This window comes from Astyanax mexicanus, chromosome 1, assembly GCF_023375975.1.
Source record: "Astyanax mexicanus isolate ESR-SI-001 chromosome 1, AstMex3_surface, whole genome shotgun sequence".
Taxonomy (NCBI): Eukaryota; Metazoa; Chordata; class Actinopteri; order Characiformes; family Acestrorhamphidae; genus Astyanax; species Astyanax mexicanus.
The window spans coordinates 133,419,962-133,443,697 of record NC_064408.1 but is presented as its reverse complement, the minus strand read 5'-3'; the positions used below and the strand labels follow the sequence as shown (position 1 = coordinate 133,443,697).

Below are 23,736 nucleotides of genomic sequence, written 5' to 3'. Positions count from 1 at the left end.
GACAGCATTAAATCAGCATGTTTCTCTCACTGAGTGAATTACAGTTACAGTGCAGCAGCTGAAGCTCCGCTCAGATTTGCTGTTTTCAAATTCCGTGACTTTTCCAGGTTTCGTGACCGTATGAACCCTGCGGTTACCTCGTGTTTACACCCCCTCCCCCTCCACCTCCACCTCCCCTCACCATCAATCCCCCCGCCTTTTTCAGCAGCAGCCAGAGGCGGCGCTGTTCACTCAGAATGCTGTGTATCTACTTCTTGTGTCAAGAATCAAAACACTGCAACATGAGTTTTTATTGCCTTACGTGACATCGCAGATCCCGCCATGTGACTATTGCACATGCGCACATCGCTATGTTGATGCTTAAACGATATATCGTGCAGCTCTAGTGTGTACTGTGTGTATGTGAGTGTGTAGTGTGTGTACTGTGTGTGTGTGAGTGTGTAGTGTGTGTACTGTGTGTATGTGAGTGTGTAGTGTGTGTACTGTGTGTATGTGAGTGTGTACTGTGTGTATGTGAGTGTGTACTGTGTGTATGTGAGTGTGTACTGTGTAGTGTGTGTAGTGTGTGTATGTGAGTGTGTATGTGTGCATGTGTGTGTGTGTGTGTGTGTGTTTGTAGTGTACATGTGTGTGTGTTTGTAGTGTGCATGTGTGTGTGTTTGTAGTGTGCGTGTGTGTACTGTGTGTATGTGAGTGAGTACTGTGTGTAGTGTGTGTATATGTGAGTGTGTAGTGTGTGTATGTGAGTGTGTAGTGTGTGTGTAGTGTGTGTGTAGTGTGAGTGTGTAGTGTGTGTAGTGTGAGTGTGTAGTGTGTGTATGTGTAGTGTGTAGTGTGTGTAGTGTGTGTGTAGTGTGAGTGTGTAGTGTGTAGTGTGAGTGTGTAGTGTGTGTATGTTATTAATAAATATTGTTATTTAATAATAGGTCTTTGCTTCTTCAGTGTTGTATTGTTAATTTACATAATTCTGAACAGATTTCGCTCATTTAAAAAGCCTGAAAAAGTTTTTAAAGCTCAGTTTTAACTTTTTACTCATGAAGAAATGTGGGGTTTAAATCAGGCTCGGGTTCATAATGACAGTTTATGGGTCGGGCTAGATTCTTTGGGTCTGATCTTAACTCTAGCGTACACTGTGTGATTATTTTAATGGAGAGCGTTGTGGATAACTCACACTGCACGTTTGAATGGTTTGTTGTGTTTGAACAGCGACAGATGCAGCTGAAGCTCATTCTCACTCATTCTCTCTCTCATCGTACAGTTTTAGAAATAAAAAATCACATCGAGAAACTGAGTTCAGACAGAGATAAAACTCAGTTCAGTTCAATAAACCTAAGATGAGTTCATCAAATATTGTAGAAGATAAAGAACAGGATGAGCTTTTGCTGATTCCATCATTTAAAAGTGAAATGTAATGTAATGTACGTATAGTGTGTGTGTGTGAGTGTAGTGTGTGTGTGTGTGTAGTGTGTGTGTGTGTGTGAGAGAAAACTTACATTTCTTTAATCCAGGTTTGATTCTTATTTCGCCTCCATGTTCCATTCTAAACACACACACCACACACACACACACACACACACACACACACACAGATCAGCAGGGTGTGAGAGTGAAATGCAGAGTTTCTCTCTCTGGGTTTATATTAGTGAACATGGTGAAGGAATATGAAGTTCTGGATTTTCCTGATACACAATAATTAACGTTAATCCTTAAGAAGAAACACCCACTCCTTTATAACACCATTAACACAATTAGAGGAAACCAGAGCCTCAGATTTAAATTTTAATATCTAATAACAGATTCAATATGCTGTCACACTTTAGCTTGTTCTTTTATTCCCAGCCTCTAGGGGGCGTGAGGGAGAATTATAGGGTCTCTGTTTAGAACAGGTGAAGAAGTAAAGGCTGAACCATAAAGATCCAGCTACAAAGTCTTCAACTTTTAACCAACAAACATGTGGACTTTACTTTACTCTAAACTCTGATGAGCTCAATCCATTTTATTAACACCTGAAACGCTGTAATTTATGAATAACGAGGGTTCATCACGCTACGAAATCTGTAGTCCAGAACCCTAATCTTTATGTTCTGTTTATGGGCAAATTCTGATCCTGAACTTGGATTATTACTATTCCTGTGTTGATCTGAAGCTGGATAATATGAGTTGCTTTCACCTTATAAAATAATTTCAGTTTATAATAGAAAATTCACAACAAAAGGCTGAATACACCACATCTGGATAGGCACTGTGCACTTTATTATTAAAAATATATTAACTCAACTGAGAAAATGTAGCTCATTCTAACACAGGGTAACACTGGACTCTCTAAACAGTTGATCACTCTTCTTTTATCTCTAACTGACCCTCATCACTCTATCTAACATCTGCAGCACACCTGAATCTTCCCCCTGAGTACTTCTTCATACCTGAGTGTCTCCAGTGAGCAGTGTGGATCCTCCAGTCTGGCAGAAAGCAGCTTCTCTCCAGACTCTCCTGGGTGGTTGTAGGTCAGATCCAGCTCTTTCAGGTGGGAGGGGTTTGAATTCAGAGCTGAAGACAGAGAAGAACAGCCTTTTTCTGTGATCATACACCCAGATAATCTAGAGAGAAAGAAAATTAAAGTAAGTTATTAACAGAGAGAGAAAGAGTGACAGTGGCAGACTGAGATATATGAGTAACATGATTAACACTATAATAGCTGAATCTCTAAGAAAAAATAGCATCTCAATGTAAAAAAATACATTCAGAAATCCTAATTAAAATAAAAAAGTAATTGTAAAATTTCCATTGATAAATCACACGTTCAAATGTATTAAATGTCTGATATACTCTACTCTCTAGGAACACAGATTATCATGTCATGAAACCCACACCATACCAGTATGCACCTCTTAAACTTTGGAAACAGAAGTATTATTGACGGAGTACAGGCACATTGTAATAATTTGGTTTGAGGTCCTCTCGCCTGAAATTGTTTCAATGTTGCCTGTGAATTATAATATTGTATAATAAACTACCACTGCCCCGACTACTGAATTGGGATGCAGCCAGGAAGAACCACCCTTAAGGAGATACGGAACCCAAAAAGTCAAGCCGAGTGCGGCAGAGAGAAGGAAAAAGTTCATACAGCCTCATGCGCCAGATTTGTCATGCTTGCGGGCCACATTTGGCCCGAGGGCTGCCTATTGCCGACCCCTGCCATAAACCCTCCACAGAGATTCCCCACAACAATCCATGTAATCTTTCCAGCACGACAAAATCTGACAAAAAATCTGCATCAACCCATATTAATAGCGGACGATGTAGATTATGTACACTTTTCAATACGGTCCTGGTGTATATTTTATAGATAAAGATCTTGGTAAAGCACTGAATATTTCTTCACATTTATCATTTTGTAATGAACCAACTAACCTGAGAATCTGCAGTTTACAGTGTAAACTCCTCAGTCCAGCAGAAAGCAGCTCCACTCCTGAATCCTGCAGGTCATTGTTACTGAGATCTATTTCCTTTATGGAGACGTTTTCCAGCTTCAAAACTGATCCCAGACTTTCACATGTCTTTTCTCCAAGATTACATGAAGCTAGTCTACAAAATGAGGAAAGCACAGCAGATTTTACTTAAGAATAGGCATAACGAAAGTTTTTTTTTTATTATAAAGTAGATCCATAGCATTTATGATAATGTAACAATAAGAAATGGCTGAAAATGAGTCTTATATTATTAATAATCCATTTTAGGTTTATTAGAACATCCAACAATCTCAAAGTATAAAATACAGCAAACAATCAGTGATTGGCAGTGTTCTGGTTTAACCTTCCAACAAAAAATATTGTTAGTACAAAGCTTAACAATAATCATAAACTAGCTAAACTACTGTGATGCCCCCCCCCCCACTTTGAGCATGGAATGGTTTGTCCCGGAGGTTGGACCAAGGGCAGTTAGCGTGGTGTGGGTTTTAATTGGTGGCACTTGAAAGCAACTAGCAAGAGTACTTAAGCTCTCAGAAATTGTACTCTTTCTCTTTTCTAATGAATGAAAAAAGTACAGTTTTCTCTAAGGACAGTCTCCTTAAAAATAAATAAAATTTTCAGTTTAAACATTAAAATGCAACAGGAACCCCTTACTTGTCTTATAAATGCAGCTGCTGGTTATTAAATGGCTACTGATTACTACATAATTAGGTCTTAACCTTAGTACATATTACATGTCTGTTCAGATGATTCATTTAGGAAGTACAGGCCAAAAGTTTGGACACCCCTTCTCTTTCATTGCGTTTTCTTCATTTTCATGAATATTTACATTGTAGATTCTCACTGAAGGCATCAAAACGACGAATGAACACATGTGGAGTTATGTACTTAACAAAAAAAGGTGAAATAACTGAAAACATGTTTTATATTGTAGTTTCTTCAAAATATCCACCCTTTGCTCTGATTATTGCTTCTGAGCTTCAAGAGGTAGTCACCTGAAATGGTTTTCAGGTGTGCCTTATTAGGGTTAATTAGTGGAATTTCTTGCTTTATCAATGGGGTTGGGACCATCAGTTGTGTTGTGCAGAAGTCAGGTTACTACACAGCCGACAGCCCTATTGGACAACTGTTAAAATTCATATTATGGCAAGAACCAATCAGCTAACTAAATAAAAATGAGTGTCCATCATTACTTCAAGAAATGAAGGTCAGTCAGTCCGGAAAATTGCAAAAACTTTAAAAACCTATAAATGTACAAGAACCCACAAAAAGAATGGAAACACACGGACTATACATACAGAGGGACCACAGGAAACACCTGACGACAGGTAACAAAGGTGCAGAGCTACAAACGAGACATAGGTGGAAACACTGAAGGAGGAGGCACTGGGGAAAACACTTAAGCACATGGAGGACGGCACAGGAGTAGAGGACAAATGACAGACACAGAGAGAGGTAAAAAAACAGGGATAAACACGAACACAGAAAGGAGGACAGAAACAGAACAGGACCAGGACGTGACATGGACAGTGCAGTTATAAACATATGAATTAAATTACCAGATTATTGCTAGAAGAATGAGTTAAAACACGTATTATACTATCGTGATATAAAAAATTGCTCACTAATAAACAAAAAGCTCCTGTCACACCTGCACCTTTAAGATCAGCCTCAGCGGAGTACTAATAAGCTGACCCTCCCACACACCTGTCGGACATCAGTTTATTACTAGGACTATATATACTGGGACATTTACTAAGTCTAGTTGCGAGATATTGCCACACTAGTGTCTTATCGAGTAGTTTACTTCTGTGATTTGTTATTTCTGTTTTTTGATCCTTAGACTACGATTTTGCCCTGTGTTTTACTCCTGGTTTTGAACTTTGCCTGTATTTTTGGATTACGATTTTGCCTCATGTTTTTGGATTAATAAAGCCTGCCTGCATTTGCATCCAAATCACCTTGGTTGGTTCTTACAACTCTTTACACAATCGGATCAATTTTTCACTCACCAGATTATACGGAGGAAATGGAGGACTGCTAAAGGTTTTTCTTTATTAGAATTAGTTAAATGTAAAGTCCTAAGTATCATTTACATCACTAAAATACATTAATTTGTGTGTACTACTGGTGATGCTTCTGATCAAATACTGCATCTGACAGGTGCACTTTTAGACTTTTAGATTTTGCAGGACATTTTGATAGTCTGATGTACCTATATTAACCTACAAATTAAAATGCATATTATTAGAAGCATTACAGATTCTAAAATATATACATATGTAATACTCTATATAAACATGAATAATCTGAGCATTTATTTAAATGATCATGAATGAGGATGTCAGCAGTGTAAATTAGTAGTTTAACGTAGTAATATGAAAATATCTCTCTGTGATAGATGTGGGGGTTCAGGGTGCTGCTAATGGACTGAGGGGCAAACCAGATATTCTTTTTCTCCTCCAGAATGAAGCTCAGTTAGAGCTGGTTTATTGTCTGTTTACATATTGGATATGGTGTTGACTATTAAAAATGCTCAGATGTGTAAAACTCTTTGTGTGAAGACTCAGCCATCTGCAGCTGCTTTAACACTGACCCTGACTCAGAAACCTGTAGTAGTAATCAGTGCTATTGCAGGCATGCCGGCTCTGTAAAGCCATAAACCAGGGGTTGGCAGTTAAGTTTGGCTGCCAGTCAGTTATTTTGCAAGACGAGTGGGGGGGGAGAGGGCGTGTGGTGGTGGCGATGTTTTCCAAGCCATCAGCAGGGGGCTGATGTTTTCCAAGCCATTTATTGGCGAGCAGGGGGGGGGGGGCAGTTTTTTTTTAAACAGGTAAACCCAAGAAGAAAGGAAAATATAAATAAATAAACACACGGCTCCTCACGCAGGATCACACTCATGTCGTCAGGGTCCAATAAACTACCACTGCCCCGACTACTGAATTGGGATGCAGCCAGGAAGAACCACCCTTAAGGAGATAGGGAACCCAAAACGGGCAGAAACTGAAGTCAAGCCGAGTGCGGCAGAGAGAAGGAAAAAGTTCATACAGCCTCATGTGCCAGATTTGTCATGCTTGCGGGCCACATTTGGCCTGAGGGCCGCCTATTGCCGACCCCTGCCATAAACCCTCCACAGAGATTCCCCACAACAATCCATGTAATCGTTCCAGCACGACAAAATCTGACAAAAAATCTGCATCAACCCATATTAATAGCGGACGATGTAGATTATGTACACTTTTCAAAACGGTCCTGGTGTATATTTTATAGATAAAGATCTTGGTAAAGCACTGAATATTTCTTCACATTTATCATTTTGTAATGAACCAACTAACCTGAGAATCTGCAGTTTACAGTGTGAACTCTTCAGTCCAGCAGAAAGCAGCTCCACTCCTGAATCCTGCAGGTCATTGTTACTGAGATCTATTTCCTTTATGGAGACGTTTTCCAGCTTCAAAACTGATCCCAGACTTTCACATGTCTTTTCTCCAAGATTACATGAAGCTAGCCTACAAAATGAGGAAAGCACAGCAGATTTTACTTAAGAATAGGCATAACGAAAGTTTTTTTTATTGTAAAGTAAATCCATAGCATTTATGATAATGTAACAATAAGAAATGGCTGAAAATGAGTCTTATATTATTAATAATCCATTTTAGGTTTATTAGAACATCCAACAATCTCAAAGTATAAAATACAGCAAAAAATCAGTGATTGGCAGTGTTCTGGTTTAACCTTCCAACCCCCCCCCCACTTTGAGCATGGAATGGTTTGTCCCGGAGGTTGGACCAAGGGCAGTTAGCATGGTGTGGGTTTTAATTGATGGCACTTGAAAGCAATTAGCAAGAATACTTAAGCTCTCAGAAATTGTACTCTTTCTCTTTTCTAATCAATGAAAAAAGTACAGTTTTCTCTAAGGACAGTCTCCTTAAAAATCCTTAAAAAAGTCTTAAAAATAAATAAAATTTTCAGTTTAGACATTAAAATGCCACAGGAACCCCTTACTTGTCTTATAAATGCAGCTGCTGGTTATTAAATGGCTACTGATTACTACATAATTAGGTCTTAACCTTAGTACATATTACATGTCTGTTCAGATGATTCATTTAGGAAGTACAGGCCAAAAGTTTGGACACCCCTTCTCTTTCATTGCGTTTTTCTTCATTTTCATGAATATTTACATTGTAGATTCTCACTGAAGGCATCAAAACGACGAATGAACACATGTGGAGTTATGTACTTAACAAAAAAAGGTGAAATAACTGAAAACATGTTTTATATTGTAGTTTCTTCAAAATAGCCACCCTTTGCTCTGATTATTGCTTCTGAGCTTCAAGAGGTAGTCACCTGAAATGGTTTTCAGGTGTGCCTTATTAGGGTTAATTAGTGGAATTTCTTGCTTTATCAATGGGGTTGGGACCATCAGTTGTGTTGTGCAGAAGTCAGGTTACTACACAGCCGACAGCCCTATTGGACAACTGTTAAAATTCATATTATGGCAAGAACCAATCAGCTAACTAAATAAAAATGAGTGTCCATCATTACTTCAAGAAATGAAGGTCAGTCAGTCCGGAAAATTGCAAAAACTTTAAAAACCTATAAATGTACAAGAACCCACAAAAAGAATGGAAACACACGGACTATACATACAGAGGGACCACAGGAAACACCTGACGACAGGTAACAAAGGTGCAGAGCTACAAACGAGACATAGGTGGAAACACTGAAGGAGGAGGCACTGGGGAAAACACTTAAGCACATGGAGGACGGCACAGGAGTAGAGGACAAATGACAGACACAGAGAGAGGTAAAAAAACAGGGATAAACACGAACACAGAAAGGAGGACAGAAACAGAACAGGACCAGGACGTGACATGGACAGTGCAGTTATAAACATATGAATTAAATTACCAGATTATTGCTAGAAGAATGAGTTAAAACACGTATTATACTATCGTGATATAAAAAATTGCTCACTAATAAACAAAAAGCTCCTGTCACACCTGCACCTTTAAGATCAGCCTCAGCGGAGTACTAATAAGCTGACTCCGCCCCTCCCACACACCTGTCGGACATCAGTTTATTACTAGGACTATATGAAGAGTTTGATTCCAAAACACGATAAACGCCATTTTTAAAAAAAATGAGTTAGAGCCAGAATCTGAATGTTATGTGACCACTCTTGAAAAGCCAATATTCAATTTTCATCAAAACGCCACATCCGCCGTGTAATACTGCCCTGCTTTCTCTCTTTCTTTCCAAAACGCGACAAACGCCAGTCTTGTTTTCCCGCAGAACGCCACATCTCCACTCATCCAATCACAGGGCAGCATTCCACGAGCTATCTAATGTAAACATCATAGCACGCGCCCTGTTGAGCCGGCCGGTATTTCGTGTAGCCTACTTTCACTTTCGTTTTTCACTCTCAAAGTCCGCGAAAATGAACGGTTTTGATGGTATAGAGGAGCCTGTTCGTGCAGCAGCTATTGAAAAAAAGAGAAAGCCATCAAAAGAGTCTCGTGTACGTGAAAAGGTAAAGAAAATGAGGCATTCAGGAGGGGGAAAATGCCGGCTGCATCTGCAGTTCACACACACACACACACAATACACACTATACTACAACACACTACACTACACTACACTACAGCACAGGAATTTAACGTGATTTGGGGGATTTTATTGTCTTAATGTCTTGTTCGTTAATGAAATTTTGCACATCATCGAAAAGAAATGTTTTAAAATTTGTGTTTTTAGATTCAGATGTACAATTTACTGTTATTTATTATTGTATTTTGCACATTTTCAGTAAAAAATCTATTGATGCCAAAGGATATATAAGACATTTTGAAAAAAAAACTTGGCATGGATTTATTGCGTTTTGCGAAAAAACAAATTATTTTTAAAAATAAATCTTTAAATATTAAAATCTTGATTTGATTTTGTTGTGTTATTTTAACCTTAGTATGGTATTTGATAGTTTGAAACAGAAAACGGTGGTTTTCAGCCTACCACTTTCTCGCTAAAGAAAACCCTTTTTTACTCAAATTAAAAAAATGGATTTATAGCGTTTTGGAACCAAACTCTTCATATATACTGGGACAATTACTGAGTCTAGTTGCGAGATATTGACACACTAGTTTCTTATCGAGCGATTTACTTCTGTGATTTGTTATTTCTGTTTTTTGATCCTTGCCTGTCTTAGACCACGATTTTGCCTTGTGATTTACTCCTGGTTTTGAACTTTGCCTGTATTTTTGGATTACGATTTTATCTTACGTTTTTGGATTAATAAAGCCTGCCTGCATTTGCATCCAAATCACCTTGGTTGGTTCTTACAGCTCCAGTTCCACAATCTGATCCATTTTACACTCACCAGATTATACTGAGGAAATGGAGGAATGCTAAAGGTTTGTCTTTATTAGGATTAAATAAATTTAAAGTCCTAAGTATCATATACATCACTAAAAATACAATCATTTTTGTATACTACTGGTGAGGCTTCTGATCAAATACTGCATCTGACAGGTGCACTTTTTGACTTTTTGATTTCGCAGGACATTTTGATAGTCTGATGTACCTATATTAACCCAAAAATTAAGATGCATATTATTAGAAGCATTACAGATTCTAAAAAGTATACATATGTAATACTCTACATAAACATGAATAATTTGAGCATTTATTTAAATGATCATGAATGAGGATGTCAGCAGCGTAAATTAGTAGTTTAACGTAGTAATATGAAAATATCTCTCTGTGATAGCTGTGGGGGGTTCAGGGTGCTGCTACTGGACTGAGGGGTATACTAGATGTTTTTTTTCTCCTCCAGAATAAAGTTGAGTTAGAGCTGGTTTATTGTCTGTTTAGAGATTGGATATGGTGTTGACTATTAAAAATGCTCAGATGTGTAAAACTCAGACTTAGCCATGTGCAGCTGCTTAACTGACCCTGACTCAGAAACCTGTAGTAGTAATCAGTGCTATGGCAGGCATGCTGGCTCTGTAAAGCCATAAACCAGGGGTAGGCAATTAAGTTTTCCAATTAAGTGGAAGGCTGAAGAGGCTGTTGACCACGCCATCAGCAGGTTGATGCACAGAGAGATTGTTGGCAGGACACAGTCAGGGAGAGCTAGCTTGGGGTGGGGATCAGCCCCCCCTAAGTTTTGGTCAAAAGCTACAAGAATGAAGAGAAGACCTGATAATTGAAGAAATTGTCAGGAGTGAGGAAGAGCTGTACAAGGTCACTCGGGCCACCTACGACACCCTTCCCAGCCTCAGCAATCTGAGTCGGTGGTACGGCTCCGAGGAAAACTGTCATCTGTGCAATGCCCCAAACCCAAGTCTTCAGCACATCCTGTCCAGTTGCAAGACAGCTCTGGCTCAGGGTTGGTACAGGTGGCCACATGATCAGGTCCTGCTGAAGCTGGCAGAAGTCCTTGAGGTACGACGGCTGGAAGCAGCCAAAGACCACCTTTCAACAGCACGAAAGCTGATCCATTTTGTTGGAAAAGGGAGAGGGGCTCAGAACATCACCCAGAGGGAGAGAAGATCACTGTTAACACCTGGATGTGACTGAAGCTTAAGAGTGGACCCTCCAGAGATAACCACGACCTCTCTGAGACCAGACATCATCCTGTGGTCCCCTTCAGTCAAAACAGTGATCCTGGCAGAGCTCACGGTCCTTTGGGAGGGAGGAATGGAGGCAGCATTCGAAAGGAAGAAGGAGAAATACACCAAGCTGGCAGCTGAGTGTCGAGAGGCAGGTTGGTCGATCGTTATCTGCCCTGTGGAGGTTGGCTGCAGGGGGTTTATCGGAACATCCATCCAGCGCCTCTTGAGTAACGTAGGAGTGAAAGGGCCAAAGCTGAAGAAGGCATCCAAGGACTTGGTAGATGAGGCGGAAAGAGCCAGCTTCTGGCTGTGGCTGAGAAGGAAGGACACGTCGTAGGGGAAACAGGGGTCCTAGGGGTAGCTGCAGGGGCGGCAGGGATACCGTGGTTGCTCCACCTCCGTGAGATGTTCCGGGATTAATGGAGCGAAACATCAATGAAGGGTGGCTCCCGGCCGATGACCCTGAAACTACCCCCATTTGGCACCGTCGGAGGTGTGTCAGGCGGAAATGCCCTGCAGGTAGCCCTTACCTGTGCTTATATCTAGTTTTGCTGAAACTCCAGTGACCACTGCAAACAGGTCAGTTGGCATCCAGGAAAGACTAGAGGCGGTCAGGGAAGACTGACTGGAAGCAGGAAAGACTGCACTGGGTGTGGACGGGCTAGTTACCCTCTCCACAAGCCCACTTCAAGATGAACACCCTAATCGACTACGAGCACAAATAAAGAAAAACTGTTCAAAGGTCCACGAGAGGCGGGATGGAAGATAGAACAAACAGGACGGACAACATGGTATCAATCTTGCACTGCGCCAGCAGATCAGACAAGCAGGAGACAGAGCTCGGTTGAGCACCAAAGTGCTGCTGTTTCCAATCTTGCAGATGACCAGGGAGAAGAAGAGCGCCTTTTCCAGCAGCAGGAGCACAGACAACACCTAGTGCCCACCCCACAGAATGAGCATCAGGAAGAGACCCCTAGCAGAGAACCCCCGACACAAGTAAGAAGTGAGAGACCGATCTGACAACCCAAGGTCAAGTGGCCCAAAGCCAATGACAAAGTGGCATGGAGAAGTCTTGATCAAGATCTGCACATCATCCTTAAAAAATCTCTACAAGGCAGTGCAAGCACCAAGCTGAACCTCTTCGGTAACATCATTTACGAAGAAGGCAAGGAGAGATTTGGAGAAATGGTGCGAAGAAAGAACACCCACAGGGAGCTAGGGAGGTGAGAGAAGGAGATACTCAAGCTGGTAAAGGAGAGGTGTCATGGTTGCTGCCACATCTGGCGCAGATTCCCCACAACAATCCATGTAATCATTCCAGCACACAATGCATCTGCATCAACCCATATTAATAGCAGACAATATAGATTATTTACATTTTTCAATACAGTCCTGGTGTTTTTATAGATAAAAATCTTGGTAAAGCGATTAATATTTCTTCACATTTATAATTTTAAAATGAAACAACTGACCTGAGAATCTGCAGCTTACATTGTGAACTCCTCAGTCCAGCAGAAAGCAGCTCCACTCCTGAATCCTGCAGGTCATTGTTACTGAGGTCCAGTTCTGTTATGGAGAAGATGTCCAGCTTCAAATCTGATCCCAGATTTTTACATGTCTTTTCTCCAAGATTACATGAAGATAGTCTACAAAATGAGGAAAGCACAGCAGATTTTACTTAAGAATAGACATAAGAGATCTTTTGTCTGCTTCATGTTGTCAGACAGGATCTGTTTAAGGGATTTCTTGACTCTACAGGCCTGGTGGTGGTTAGTAATGAAAATGAGCCCAGGTTTCTAAAAAATGTAACTAATTACAGGTAATTCATGGGGGGGTAAATACTTTTTCACAAAGGGTTGGACTGGTCTGGAGATTTTTTTTTGTTAATAAATGAACTAGTTTAAAAAGGGTTTGTAATAGTGGGGCAGAAATCAAGGCTTTATTAACAAAATGAGTAATACAGAGAGTAGTCAGAACAGGCAGGGTCACTACCAGAGAACAGGGGGCTGTTCCACGAAGTAAGCTAACTCAGTAAGCCAGGCTTTTTAAGACGAGCCTGGCTCATTTTGATCAAATTTTGGTTCCACGAAAGAGGCTCGAACTAAGCCTTGTTCAGTTACTACAGCAACATATACGTTTGTACAAACCTGCTCTGTACCAGGCTAGAGTTGACGCTTAGTATAGCTGCAGCACTTCTATTGGATGAGCTGTGTGATGTCATAGCTTTGCGGGTGGGAAACAAATCAAGGAACAAGCTTCCGCCACAGGTTTATCGGTTTGTATACATTTAATTGAGTATTGTACTGTATTTTAAATGTGTCTGCACATTGCAATTTATTGGTTCAATCTTCAGGTCAGTGTAAAATGAAATACAGCATTTAATTGCAGTTATTTTCCACAAAGATAAATTTGCATCAACTCTATATAACGAAAACACTTTTATTCGTATTAATGATGCCTGGTATTAATGATGCCTGGTAATTTAGAGTAAGTTACTTTTAAGTATATTTGTTATCCCATAATTCTTGTTCAGATTCATTCAAGTGTTTTTACAAATGATATCAATTCATATATGTGATCATATTTGCTAAATATAAATAATATGTTTGGTTAACTTAATGATGCAAAAAAGGGAATGGATACAGACAACTATCTTACCAATATTTTCTTACAGGTGATATAAATTAGCAAAAATGTAGGCTATTAAAAGAGTAGGGCCACCACCAGTATCAGCAATAGCTGTTTTCTTTCTGGTTGCTAAAATATTTCATGCAGTAAATTTATAATATAATAATATACACTAAAATATGTAGTTTAACTAACCAAAAGGAATTGCACATTTAACCTTGTGTGGCTAACTCAAGCAAGGCTTACTCAATTTTTTTTTAAGCTCGCTTCGTGGAACAGCCCCCAGGAGCCAACAGGAGAAAACATACCAGGGTCACAATAAACAGTCCAGGCTTTGGTACACAGACAAAGGGCAGGCAAAAATCTGAGTCGGGGTACCCGTAAAAACGGTAATACTCAAGGATACAAACAAAGGCAAAGAGAAACACGTTGTAATGCTGGACAAACCAAAACAATGCTCAGCACTGAAGCTGAGTTCAAGGCAGTCTTTTATACCTGGCTCCACAGGTGCTAGTACTCAGTGACTGCCTGAAGGGGTCACGTGAGAGTCACAGGCTGGTGCGTTCTAGGTAATGTAGTCTAGTGACTGGAAGTCACAGGTATAACTGAGTGTGGGTGAGAATAGCACAGTTTCAGTGGTGGGCGCGACAGTGTTTTATATATTTACTGAGATTATATGTCTAATGTTAAAGTTTGTTTGATAATGTGAAAAATTTAAGTATGACATAAAAGCAAAAACAAAAGAAATCTGTATGAGATGTCCATTTCAACCATCGCAATCACCGTGTTTAGCTTTAAAACATATAAATGCAGAAACACACAGTCTACAGACAAAACAAGCATGGAAATCCACAATAATCAATTTTAGTTAGAAGTAAATATGTTTACCATTTAATGCAGGTTTATATAAATAAATTGTAAATTTGTTTTGAATGTTTTTTTGTGTTTGCATTTCAGTTCTTTTCAGCTGGAATAGTTTACAAATAATGTAGCATTAACATTTTCAACATCTTTTTAGGACCAGTGGTAACCTATTATTTTCCCTAACACAAACTATAAACAAACAATTACTTATTACACAAGATTTTTTATATTTAGAATGTAAAATTTACAATATTCTGGGGTTAATGATCAATTATTAATTATGTTGTGCTATGAGACTTTGTGGTTAAAACTGTTACTTTCTTATAGTAAATAATGTTTAAGAAAAAATGGTATATTAAATAAAATCAATGGTCATATTAATGCTTGTTGATCAGATAGGACCATATCTTTATTTATTTACTGATCTTGAACAGTGGTCAATTTGGAAGAAAAACTTCCAGGTCAACATTTTAATAATCCTTTTAGTGTATTGCCAAACAAAGCTTATCACTTCTACTACTACTACTATAGTAGTATAGTACCAGCACCAGACACACACGTGACTCACAAAAGCCCCTCAGCATGACACCAGCAGAAGTAAGGAGGACAACAACACCGGACGGGTGCTAAGAGACTGTGCCGACCAGCTCTCGGACGTCCTGGCAGACATCTCAACGCCTACCTCATCCAGGCAGCTGTCCCTACTTGCTTGAAGACTACTAACATCATCCCGGTCCCCAAGAGCTCCGCAGTGAATGGTCTGAATGACTTCCGGCCAGTAGCCCTCACTCCGATAGTCACAAAGTGTTTTGAAAGACTGTTTCAGACCCACATCAAAGCCACCGTCACTGTGGATCCACACCAGTACGCATACAGGAAGAACCGATCCACAGAGGATACCATTTCCTCCGTGGTCCACACTGCCCTCACCCACCTGGAGCAGAAGGATTCCTACGTTCGAATGCTCTTTGTGGACTTCACATCTGCTTTCAACACCATGATTCCTCAGACACTGATAACCAAACTCTCCGCACTTGGACTGAGCTCTTCCCTGTGCAACTGGGTCCTAGCCTTCCTGACCAACAGGCCGCAGTCTGTGAGGATTCACAACATCTCCTCCCTCTCCATAATCCTCAGCACTGGCTCCCCTCAGGGCTGTGTGCCCCCTCCTGTTCACACTGCTCTAATATGACTGCTCACCTATCCATTCAGGCTGCCATATTGTGAAGTTTGCGGATGACACGACAGTGGTTGCATGTCCAGCTACAGGAGATGATTGTGGACCTCAGAAGGAGCCAGCATGCCCAGGAAGGTACATCAGCGGCTCTACTTCCTCAGGAGGCGGCGACAAGCTGGTCTCGGGAGCGCAGGCCTCACCTCCATCTACAGATGTGGCGTTGTGTGCTTCAGCATCACACGTGTGGCATGGAAGCTGCACTGCTGCAGACAGGAATGCTCAGCAGAGGGTGGTAAAGGCTGCACAGAGGATTGTTGGAGTCAGCCTTCCCCAGCACCAGGGACATCTACACCTCCAGATGTAGAAAAAGAGCCACCTGCATCAGGAAGGATCCCACCCACCCAGCACATGCACTTCCTGTCCCGCTCCCCTTAGGCAGGAGGCTGCGGAGCATCAAGTGCAAAACAACTGCTCTTTATTCACATTATCATGCTGCTACAGCAAACTTGCCCTCTGGACTTCATGTTGCTTCTACCTGCCTACTCTCCATATTTTTGTGTATTTATCTTGATATCTATTTTGTTCTATTCTATTTTATTGTGTTCTTCTTGTATTATTTTTTATTTTATCTATATTTATCTATTTTAACAATTGCTACAGAGTAGATGTAAATTGAATTTAATTGGGAGCATTTACATTTTCATCAATTATTTTGGTAACACTTTACTTGGATGGTCCATTTGATGGCTTTGTTGAGGCTTAACTGACATTCAACTAACATTCAACTGAATGTCTATTAACTGCAACTTAAACCTATGTTGAATGTAAATAATTAAAAATAGAACATAACCCTACACCTAACCCTAACCTTAACCCTTAATCAACCCTAAAATCTAACCCTACACCTATCCCTAACCTTTGTTGAGGCTTAACTGACATTCAACTAACATTCAACTGAATGTCTATTAACTGCAACTTAAACCTATGTTGAATGTAAATAATTAAAAATAGAACATAACCCTACACCTAACCCTAACCTTAACCCTTAATCAACCCTAAAATCTAACCCTACACCTATCCCTAACCTTAACCCTAACCTAACCTTTTAATCTAACTCTAAACCCAATGCTAAAATGTTAAGATTAGAGTTTGGGTAAGAGTTGGATGTTGACATTCAATAGAGAATCATTTACCTTCACCTTTCAGTTTAGTTGCATTTATTAGACATGCCATTGAATGTTAGTTGAATGTCAGTTGAGCATCATCAAATGGACCATCCAAGTAAAGTGTTACCATTATGTTTCTAAAAGATTCTCATTATTGTGTACATAAGTGAAAAAAGACTTAGTATCCAACAAAAAGATCACTTTTAAATGGTTGGTGTAAACTGACCTCCTAAAAGCTTAATTAGGTCTGTTTGCTGTGAATACACATATCTTCACATTTATTGTTTTAAAAAGAACCAACTGACCTGAGAGTCTGCAGTTTACAGTGTGAACTCTTCAGTCCAGCAGAGAGCAGCTCCACTCCTGAATCCTGCAGGTCATTGTTACTGAGATCCAGCTCTTTCAGGGAGGAGTTTTCCAGTTTTAGCACTGATTTCAGACTTTCACATGACCTTACTCCAAGATTACATGAAGCTAGTCTGCAAGACAAGGAGCAACTGATTTTATAACAAGCTCAGTGGGAAAGGTCTGCTTGAAACAGAATTACATTGTGAAATACAGTGTTCTTCTGAAGACTAGTCTTTATTTATTTAATTATCTTCTTAAATCAATGATAATCTGCTTCTGTAAGCAATTATTAATCGTTTATCATATTTAATACAGTAACTCTAAGTTAATTCAATATTTCTTTAATAGAAATATAAGAGAAATAAGATTTACAACTATAAAGTCATATTAATTCTTCTGGAACATAGGATACAGTACTCAGGATAGAGTACTAATATGCTGTTGGATTTTATATTGTTTTTTGCTTACACTTACACTTACAGTCCTGACTTTGACTTTATTTACTGATCAGTAACTTTGATAGTAAAAAATAACTTATTTGTAACTGTACTCATTAGCATATGAGCTCAACACATTAGTCATCTTCTTGGCAAATTTCCAATTAATCAATTTAATTATCAGTGCAAATGTTTATACTATTGCAACTATTACTACCACTACCTTTGAATAGTATTTATTGTATTTGTAGGATAGTGTACCTAGTCTAATAAGATTTTAAAACTTAAAACAATCATTTATCCCTTGAAAATGTATCCCTTGTCAGCGAGATCCCTCTGGGGATACTCTGTATATCCTTTAATAGAGGTATGTCAGATTCAATATAATTTTTATTACACTTTGTATATCTGCTGTTGTGAATTTTTATGCTCTATAATTGTTTAGTTAGTTTTATTTAAAAAATGTTTAAATATAATGATATGTAGAGAGATCATACTTAATAATATAATAATATCTATTAACAAAAAATAGTACTTACAGAGCTCGCTGCGTGTTTTTCACCACAGGCAGTAATCTCCTCAGTCCTTCTTCTGACGCACTGTATTTCTTCAGTTCAAACTTCTTCTGAGTTTCCTCTGACATGATCAGCACAAAGATCAGAGCTGACCACTGTGTGGATGAGAGTTCCTGTTTTGAGAGAGTTCCTGAGTTCAGGAAGTTCTGGATTTCAGCTGTGAGTGAGTTGTCCTTCAGTTCACTCAGGCAGTGGAGGAGATTCAGGCTTCTTTCAGAGTGCATTTCCTCTTTTAGTTTCTCCTTAATGTAGATAGCTGTGTTGCTAACGCTCTCTGCTTTAATCTTCAGGTTTGGCAGAAGTTCGGTCAGAACCTTCTGACTGTCCTCCACAGAGAGGCCGAGGAGGAAGCGGAGGAAAAGGTCCAGGTGTCCATTTTTACTCTGCAAAGCTCTGTCCACTGCACTCTTATGGAGATCTGTTATCTTCTTATTAATCCACAAAAGTTTGTTGAGAACTTTCTTTTTGAAAACATTCTTCTTCTTATTGCAGTGGGAGTGATACACATATACAGCCGCAAGGCTTTCCTGAACACTCAAATGCACAAAGCTGAAAATGTTCCTCTCAGAAATTCCCTTCTGCTGGCTGAAAATCTGTGTACACATTCCTGAGAACACTGTACCATCAGTAACATCAATCCCACATTCCTTAAGATTATCCTCATAGAAGTTCAGCTCTCCACTCTCAAGATTACTCAAGGCCAGTTTACCGAGCTTCAGAATGATGCGCTCAGGGTCAGTCTTCTGACTGTATTTCTCCTTCATCAGGTTTTTCTGCTGCAGTAGGAAGCTCATGTACATTTCTGTCAGGGTTTTGGGGATGTTCTCATCACTCTCTTTATCCATCAGTGGCTGAAGCACAGTGGCAGAGATCCAGCAGAAGACTGGGATTTGACACATGATGTGGAGACTCTTTAACTTCTTTATGTGTGAACTTATTTTCTCTGCTACATCCTCTGTTTTGCAGTATTTGGTGAAGTACTCCTTCTTCTGTTCATCATTAAATCCTCGTACTTCTGTCACCAGATTGATGTATTTCTGGGGAATCAGATGCGCTGCTGCTGGTCGACAAGTTACCCAGACTAGAGAAAAGGAAAGCAAATTTCTGTTGATGAGATTTGTGATCAGTGAGCCCACTGTACTCTTCTCATTCACATCTTTTACTTCCTCTCCATGTTTAAACTCCAGTGGGTAACGATACTCATCCAGCCCATCAAAAATAAACAGCACTTTACCATCTTCTTCTGGAAGAGACTTCAGTGCAGGCTTTGAGGAGAAAAAGCAGTTATTCAGTAGTCCAATCAAACTGAACTCCTTCTCTTTCTTCAGATTTAGTTCACGGAAGGGTAGAGGGAAAATGTACTGAATGTCCTGGTTCTCCTTTCCTTCTGCCCAGTCCAGTATGAATTTGTTGACGGACACAGTTTTTCCGACTCCTGCAATTCCCATTGTCATCACTTTTCTGTTCCGTCGACCTGTACCTGGCTGGACTTTAAAAATATCACCGCATTTTATACACTCTTCCTCACTGCCAGCTTTATTGGGAGACATCTCTATTTGCATCACTTCATGCTCATTAATGACTCCTCCACTTTTATTCTGCACTATAACGAGATCAGTGTAGATATCTTCCAGGAACTCCTGATGACCTGTCTGTGAGCTCTCAATTACACGCTCATAGTTCAATTTCAGAGTGTCCTTCAACTTGATGCAGTGTTGTTCATCTTTTGACAGAGAAGAGAAAGTGCTTTTAATCAGTTTTTATTTTACATTAGTAAACAAACAATTTGAAGAAAAAAAATTGAAATGTAAAAAACACTGATGTCAGTATCAATTGTTTCTCAATAACATCTCAACTAAAAGACAATGTTCTGAAATACTTTATAATACTGTAAGTCTTCAAAATTATGAGCACCCTTGAGCACCTGTATTTACACATTTTGTAATGTAAAGCTCATTTAAAGCTATTCAAACATAAAAACAATTCTTATGAACACTGTTTAATTCTTAATCTGTTTATCATGACAGGATAAAAAACTTTAAACCTGTAATGTAGCCTGTGCAACAAATATAATACCTTAATGCAGAATGTTTTACAATTGCAGACGAATATAAGTATTAGGGGTGTCACGATCTCGATATTTTATCGAAATCGAATCGAAATGAGGTCATGGTCTCGAGTATCGAAGTCAAAAAGAGGATCGACGATCCCTCCCGCGCGCGCTACGCAAATAGCGCAGCGCGCTACGCAAATGGCGCGGCACCAACACAGCGCATCCTATTCATTTAAATAGAGAGAGCCGCATGAGCGCAGCCCCGCCCTCAGTTCTGCTGTGTGAGAGACAGCTGCCTTTCAACCACGGAGGAGAAACTGAAAACGGATTTATAGAAATATAGACAGGGCTCTCAAGTTTTGAGTGTCGGCGGGAGTGTGATCACTGTTTTTTATCTGTCCAACGGGGGAGGGGGGGGCGGGGGTTGGGCGCGCAGGTTTTGTATCTGTATCTAACGGAGGGGTAGGTGCGCGCAGGTGAGAGCGTGTGAACTCGCTGAAATGCGTGTGTCAGTGTGACTTGAGAACACTGACTATAGATCACAGTGAGGTGGATTAAAAATCTTAAACTTATAATTGACTACACCTGTTGCTTTCCATTGAATTAAAAAAACATCTTTCTCTCAGATAAAGTAAACACAAGCGTGTTTCTGACTAAAATAAAAGCTTTTCAGGAGAGATATAAGTTATGTGTAAATATTTATAAGACAATACCTGACAAAATCTGTTTTAATGACGTTAATAAACATCACTGTGACAGCGCTAGTCACAGTTTCACCACATCACTTATCTAACCAGCCTGTACTGATTTCTGCCCCCCAATAATGCTTTCAATAACCTCTAATAGCCTTTAATAGTCTTCAGTAGCCTTTAAAAGACTTACCTGGCGGCCGTGGTGTGTCCACTAAACTCCGTAGTTATAAACATCCTGAGGTTAGCAGCGCGCTAACTGACCTGTTTATAATGTAATCCGAGCAGTGACTCCGTGTCGGCTGTTAGCTGCTTGGGCTGAAAGATGAACTGTAGTGAGCTGTATTATCCGGTTAGTGGGGTTAAAACCTTTATTTGTTTACAGAAACAGTAAAAACTGACTGTCTGAGCTCTGTAGCCCGTGGCTGGGCTGTACTGAAGTAGTGAGTGAAGAGAGCGGGGCTTGTGCTGCTGCTGCAGCTCCGACTAGTGGTTGGATGAAGAACTGCAGCTCCATCCACACACAGCTCTGATAAACTGCTTGTTTTAATAGTGCACACTGTTGCTACCAAAAAAAAGTCACTAGATGGCATTACCATATATATCTTAATAAATAATAATAATAATATTTATAATATTTATAATAATAATAATAATACATATATTATTTAAATTTTATGAGGCATAAAATAAAAACAAGAAAATCGAGAATCGAATCGAATCGTGACCCTCAAATCGAAAATGAAATCGAATCGAGGATTTAGAGAATCGTGACACCCCTAATAAGTATAAATCAAAATAATCATTTGATATATGCAGTCTCTTTGTGCCACATTGTTCAACATTTCCTCATAAATTACCACCAGGGGCATGCTATCTTGTCAAAGCATGCTAACATAGTGTTGAGTTATAGGTAAAGATTATGTATTTATTATTTGAATGATTATTTACATTTTGTAGTACACAACAAATACAAACACACACATAATAACAATAAACTTAGATCATATAATGCAGCAGAGGAAAACAGAATTACCATGAGAAATATTTCGGCTGAATATTTTCAATTGCCGTACATTCAGTGCCTTCAGATGTGAAAGAGTATCAGACTTCAGTCTTTGAAATAGACTTTAATAGGGCTGTCCCTAACGATTATTTTTTAAACGATTATTCTAACGATTATTTTTTTCGATTAGTCGACTAATCTATTTATTGAGAAACATATTTAAATAATTATTATTTTACGTTTTAAAGCAAACGATAAAATACTATATTTATATATAATAACAACAACAACAACACAAGCCTACTAAACCAAACCCCACACTTATAATCACTTACATGTACAACACGTTTAGATCTATAACGCTAAAAATGAATAAGCTCCCATACACCACAACCGTGTGTTGCACTGTTTTCTGTGACCGCTAGATTTTGTGACCACGGGCAAGTAGTTCTCAGCAGACCGGTGCACTGGCCGATTCGAAACGTGTTCGTTTCTAATGTTTACCCCGACTGGCCAAAACGGTTAAGTTTAGGGCTGAGGGTAAGGTGTAGGTATAGAAAGCTTCCGTTTTGCCAATGAACGCTCATAACCGTGAGCACTGGTCACAAAATTCCGACGGTGACAGAAAACGGTGTAACACCGCAGCGCCGACGGCGCTAGCTAAAATAACCTAAGGCAGCTAGCTTAGCTAAACACCTGAACTTATGAATAATGCTACTGTTTCTGGAAACTGTGAAATGCCATGCACAAATATAAACCAAAACTGTATAATTTCTGCCTGTGGCAGGTTTAAAACCTTTGGTAGACAGCCTTAAGTCTTTTTAAGGACACCCGCGGAGACCCTGATGTAAACGGTAACTTACTGTGTGACCCTGTTGACATAGTGCTCCTGGATGTTTGCGCTTCAAGTGCTCCTTTTGCACATATGGCAGAGGACCACATTGTTGCCCTTTTGCGTGAAATGCTCCCAAACTTTAGATGCCCGCTGGCGTTTTTTTGTAGCTGGAGATTGCTCTCCGGAGTCCATGCTCTCTAGAACTTCTCTGCCCGAACACGACATGACCCGAGGTCCGACCCGAAATCCGACCCGGGCTCCAGAAAATAGTCCGAGATGTAGGCGTCTGTTTTTTAATTATATTTTTATTTTAAAAAAAAGAAATAACGAAAATAACGAAAACTGAAAGTGAAACTAAACTAATTTATTTATAAGCGCTGTTTTCACTACCGCAGTTCTACAGCGGGGGTGTTGTGCCGATTCTGTCCGCGAAGCGGGAGTCGGATTTAGCAGAGAGTCGGATTCGGCACAAGCGCGGCAGCACCCCGCGGTCCGCGGTGTCAGTTGTAAGCGCTCGCGCTAGCCGCAAAACACGGCAGAAAACACTGAGGGAGCTGCAGCTCTCTCTCTCTCTCTCTCGCTCTCTCGCTCTCTCGCTCTCTCGCTCGCTCGCTCGCTCTCTCTCTCGCTCTCTCTCTCTCTCTCTCTCTCTCTCTCTCTCTCTCTGTGTGTGTGTGTGTCTCTCTCTCTCTCTCTCGCACGTGAACTCCTCCGCGTTTGACTTGCAGAACTGTGTTTAGCTGTTCTTAAAAATCATTTTAATTAAATAATAGTTCTATGCTTCTATGTTACCGTGTTAATTAACATATTTACGACGCGCCGACGCACGTTATGCAAATCGATGTATTTTCGTAATCGATGACGTCGATTATGTCGAC

The 23,736-nt window shown here is 39.8% G+C and overlaps 1 protein-coding gene across 2 annotated transcripts in view; it reads right to left on the bottom strand.

Moving 5' to 3' along the window:
• LOC111190621 (NACHT, LRR and PYD domains-containing protein 12-like) overlaps nt 1–23,736 on the bottom strand; it is a 407,924-nt gene that overhangs the window by 102,897 nt on the left and 281,291 nt on the right. The window contains exons 4-6 of one of the 2 annotated variants that reach the window (XM_049468863.1): nt 18,240–19,998; nt 17,221–17,394; nt 12,498–12,726 (exon numbers count right to left, since the gene is read on the bottom strand). In XM_049468863.1, the coding sequence (XP_049324820.1) occupies nt 12,534–12,726; nt 17,221–17,394; nt 18,240–19,998 (2,126 nt within the window). In that variant the 3' untranslated portion in view covers nt 12,498–12,533. Of the gene's footprint in view, nt 1–12,497; nt 12,727–17,220; nt 17,395–18,239; nt 19,999–23,736 lie in introns of those variants that run through there. The other variant, XM_049468860.1, reaches the window with a different exon arrangement.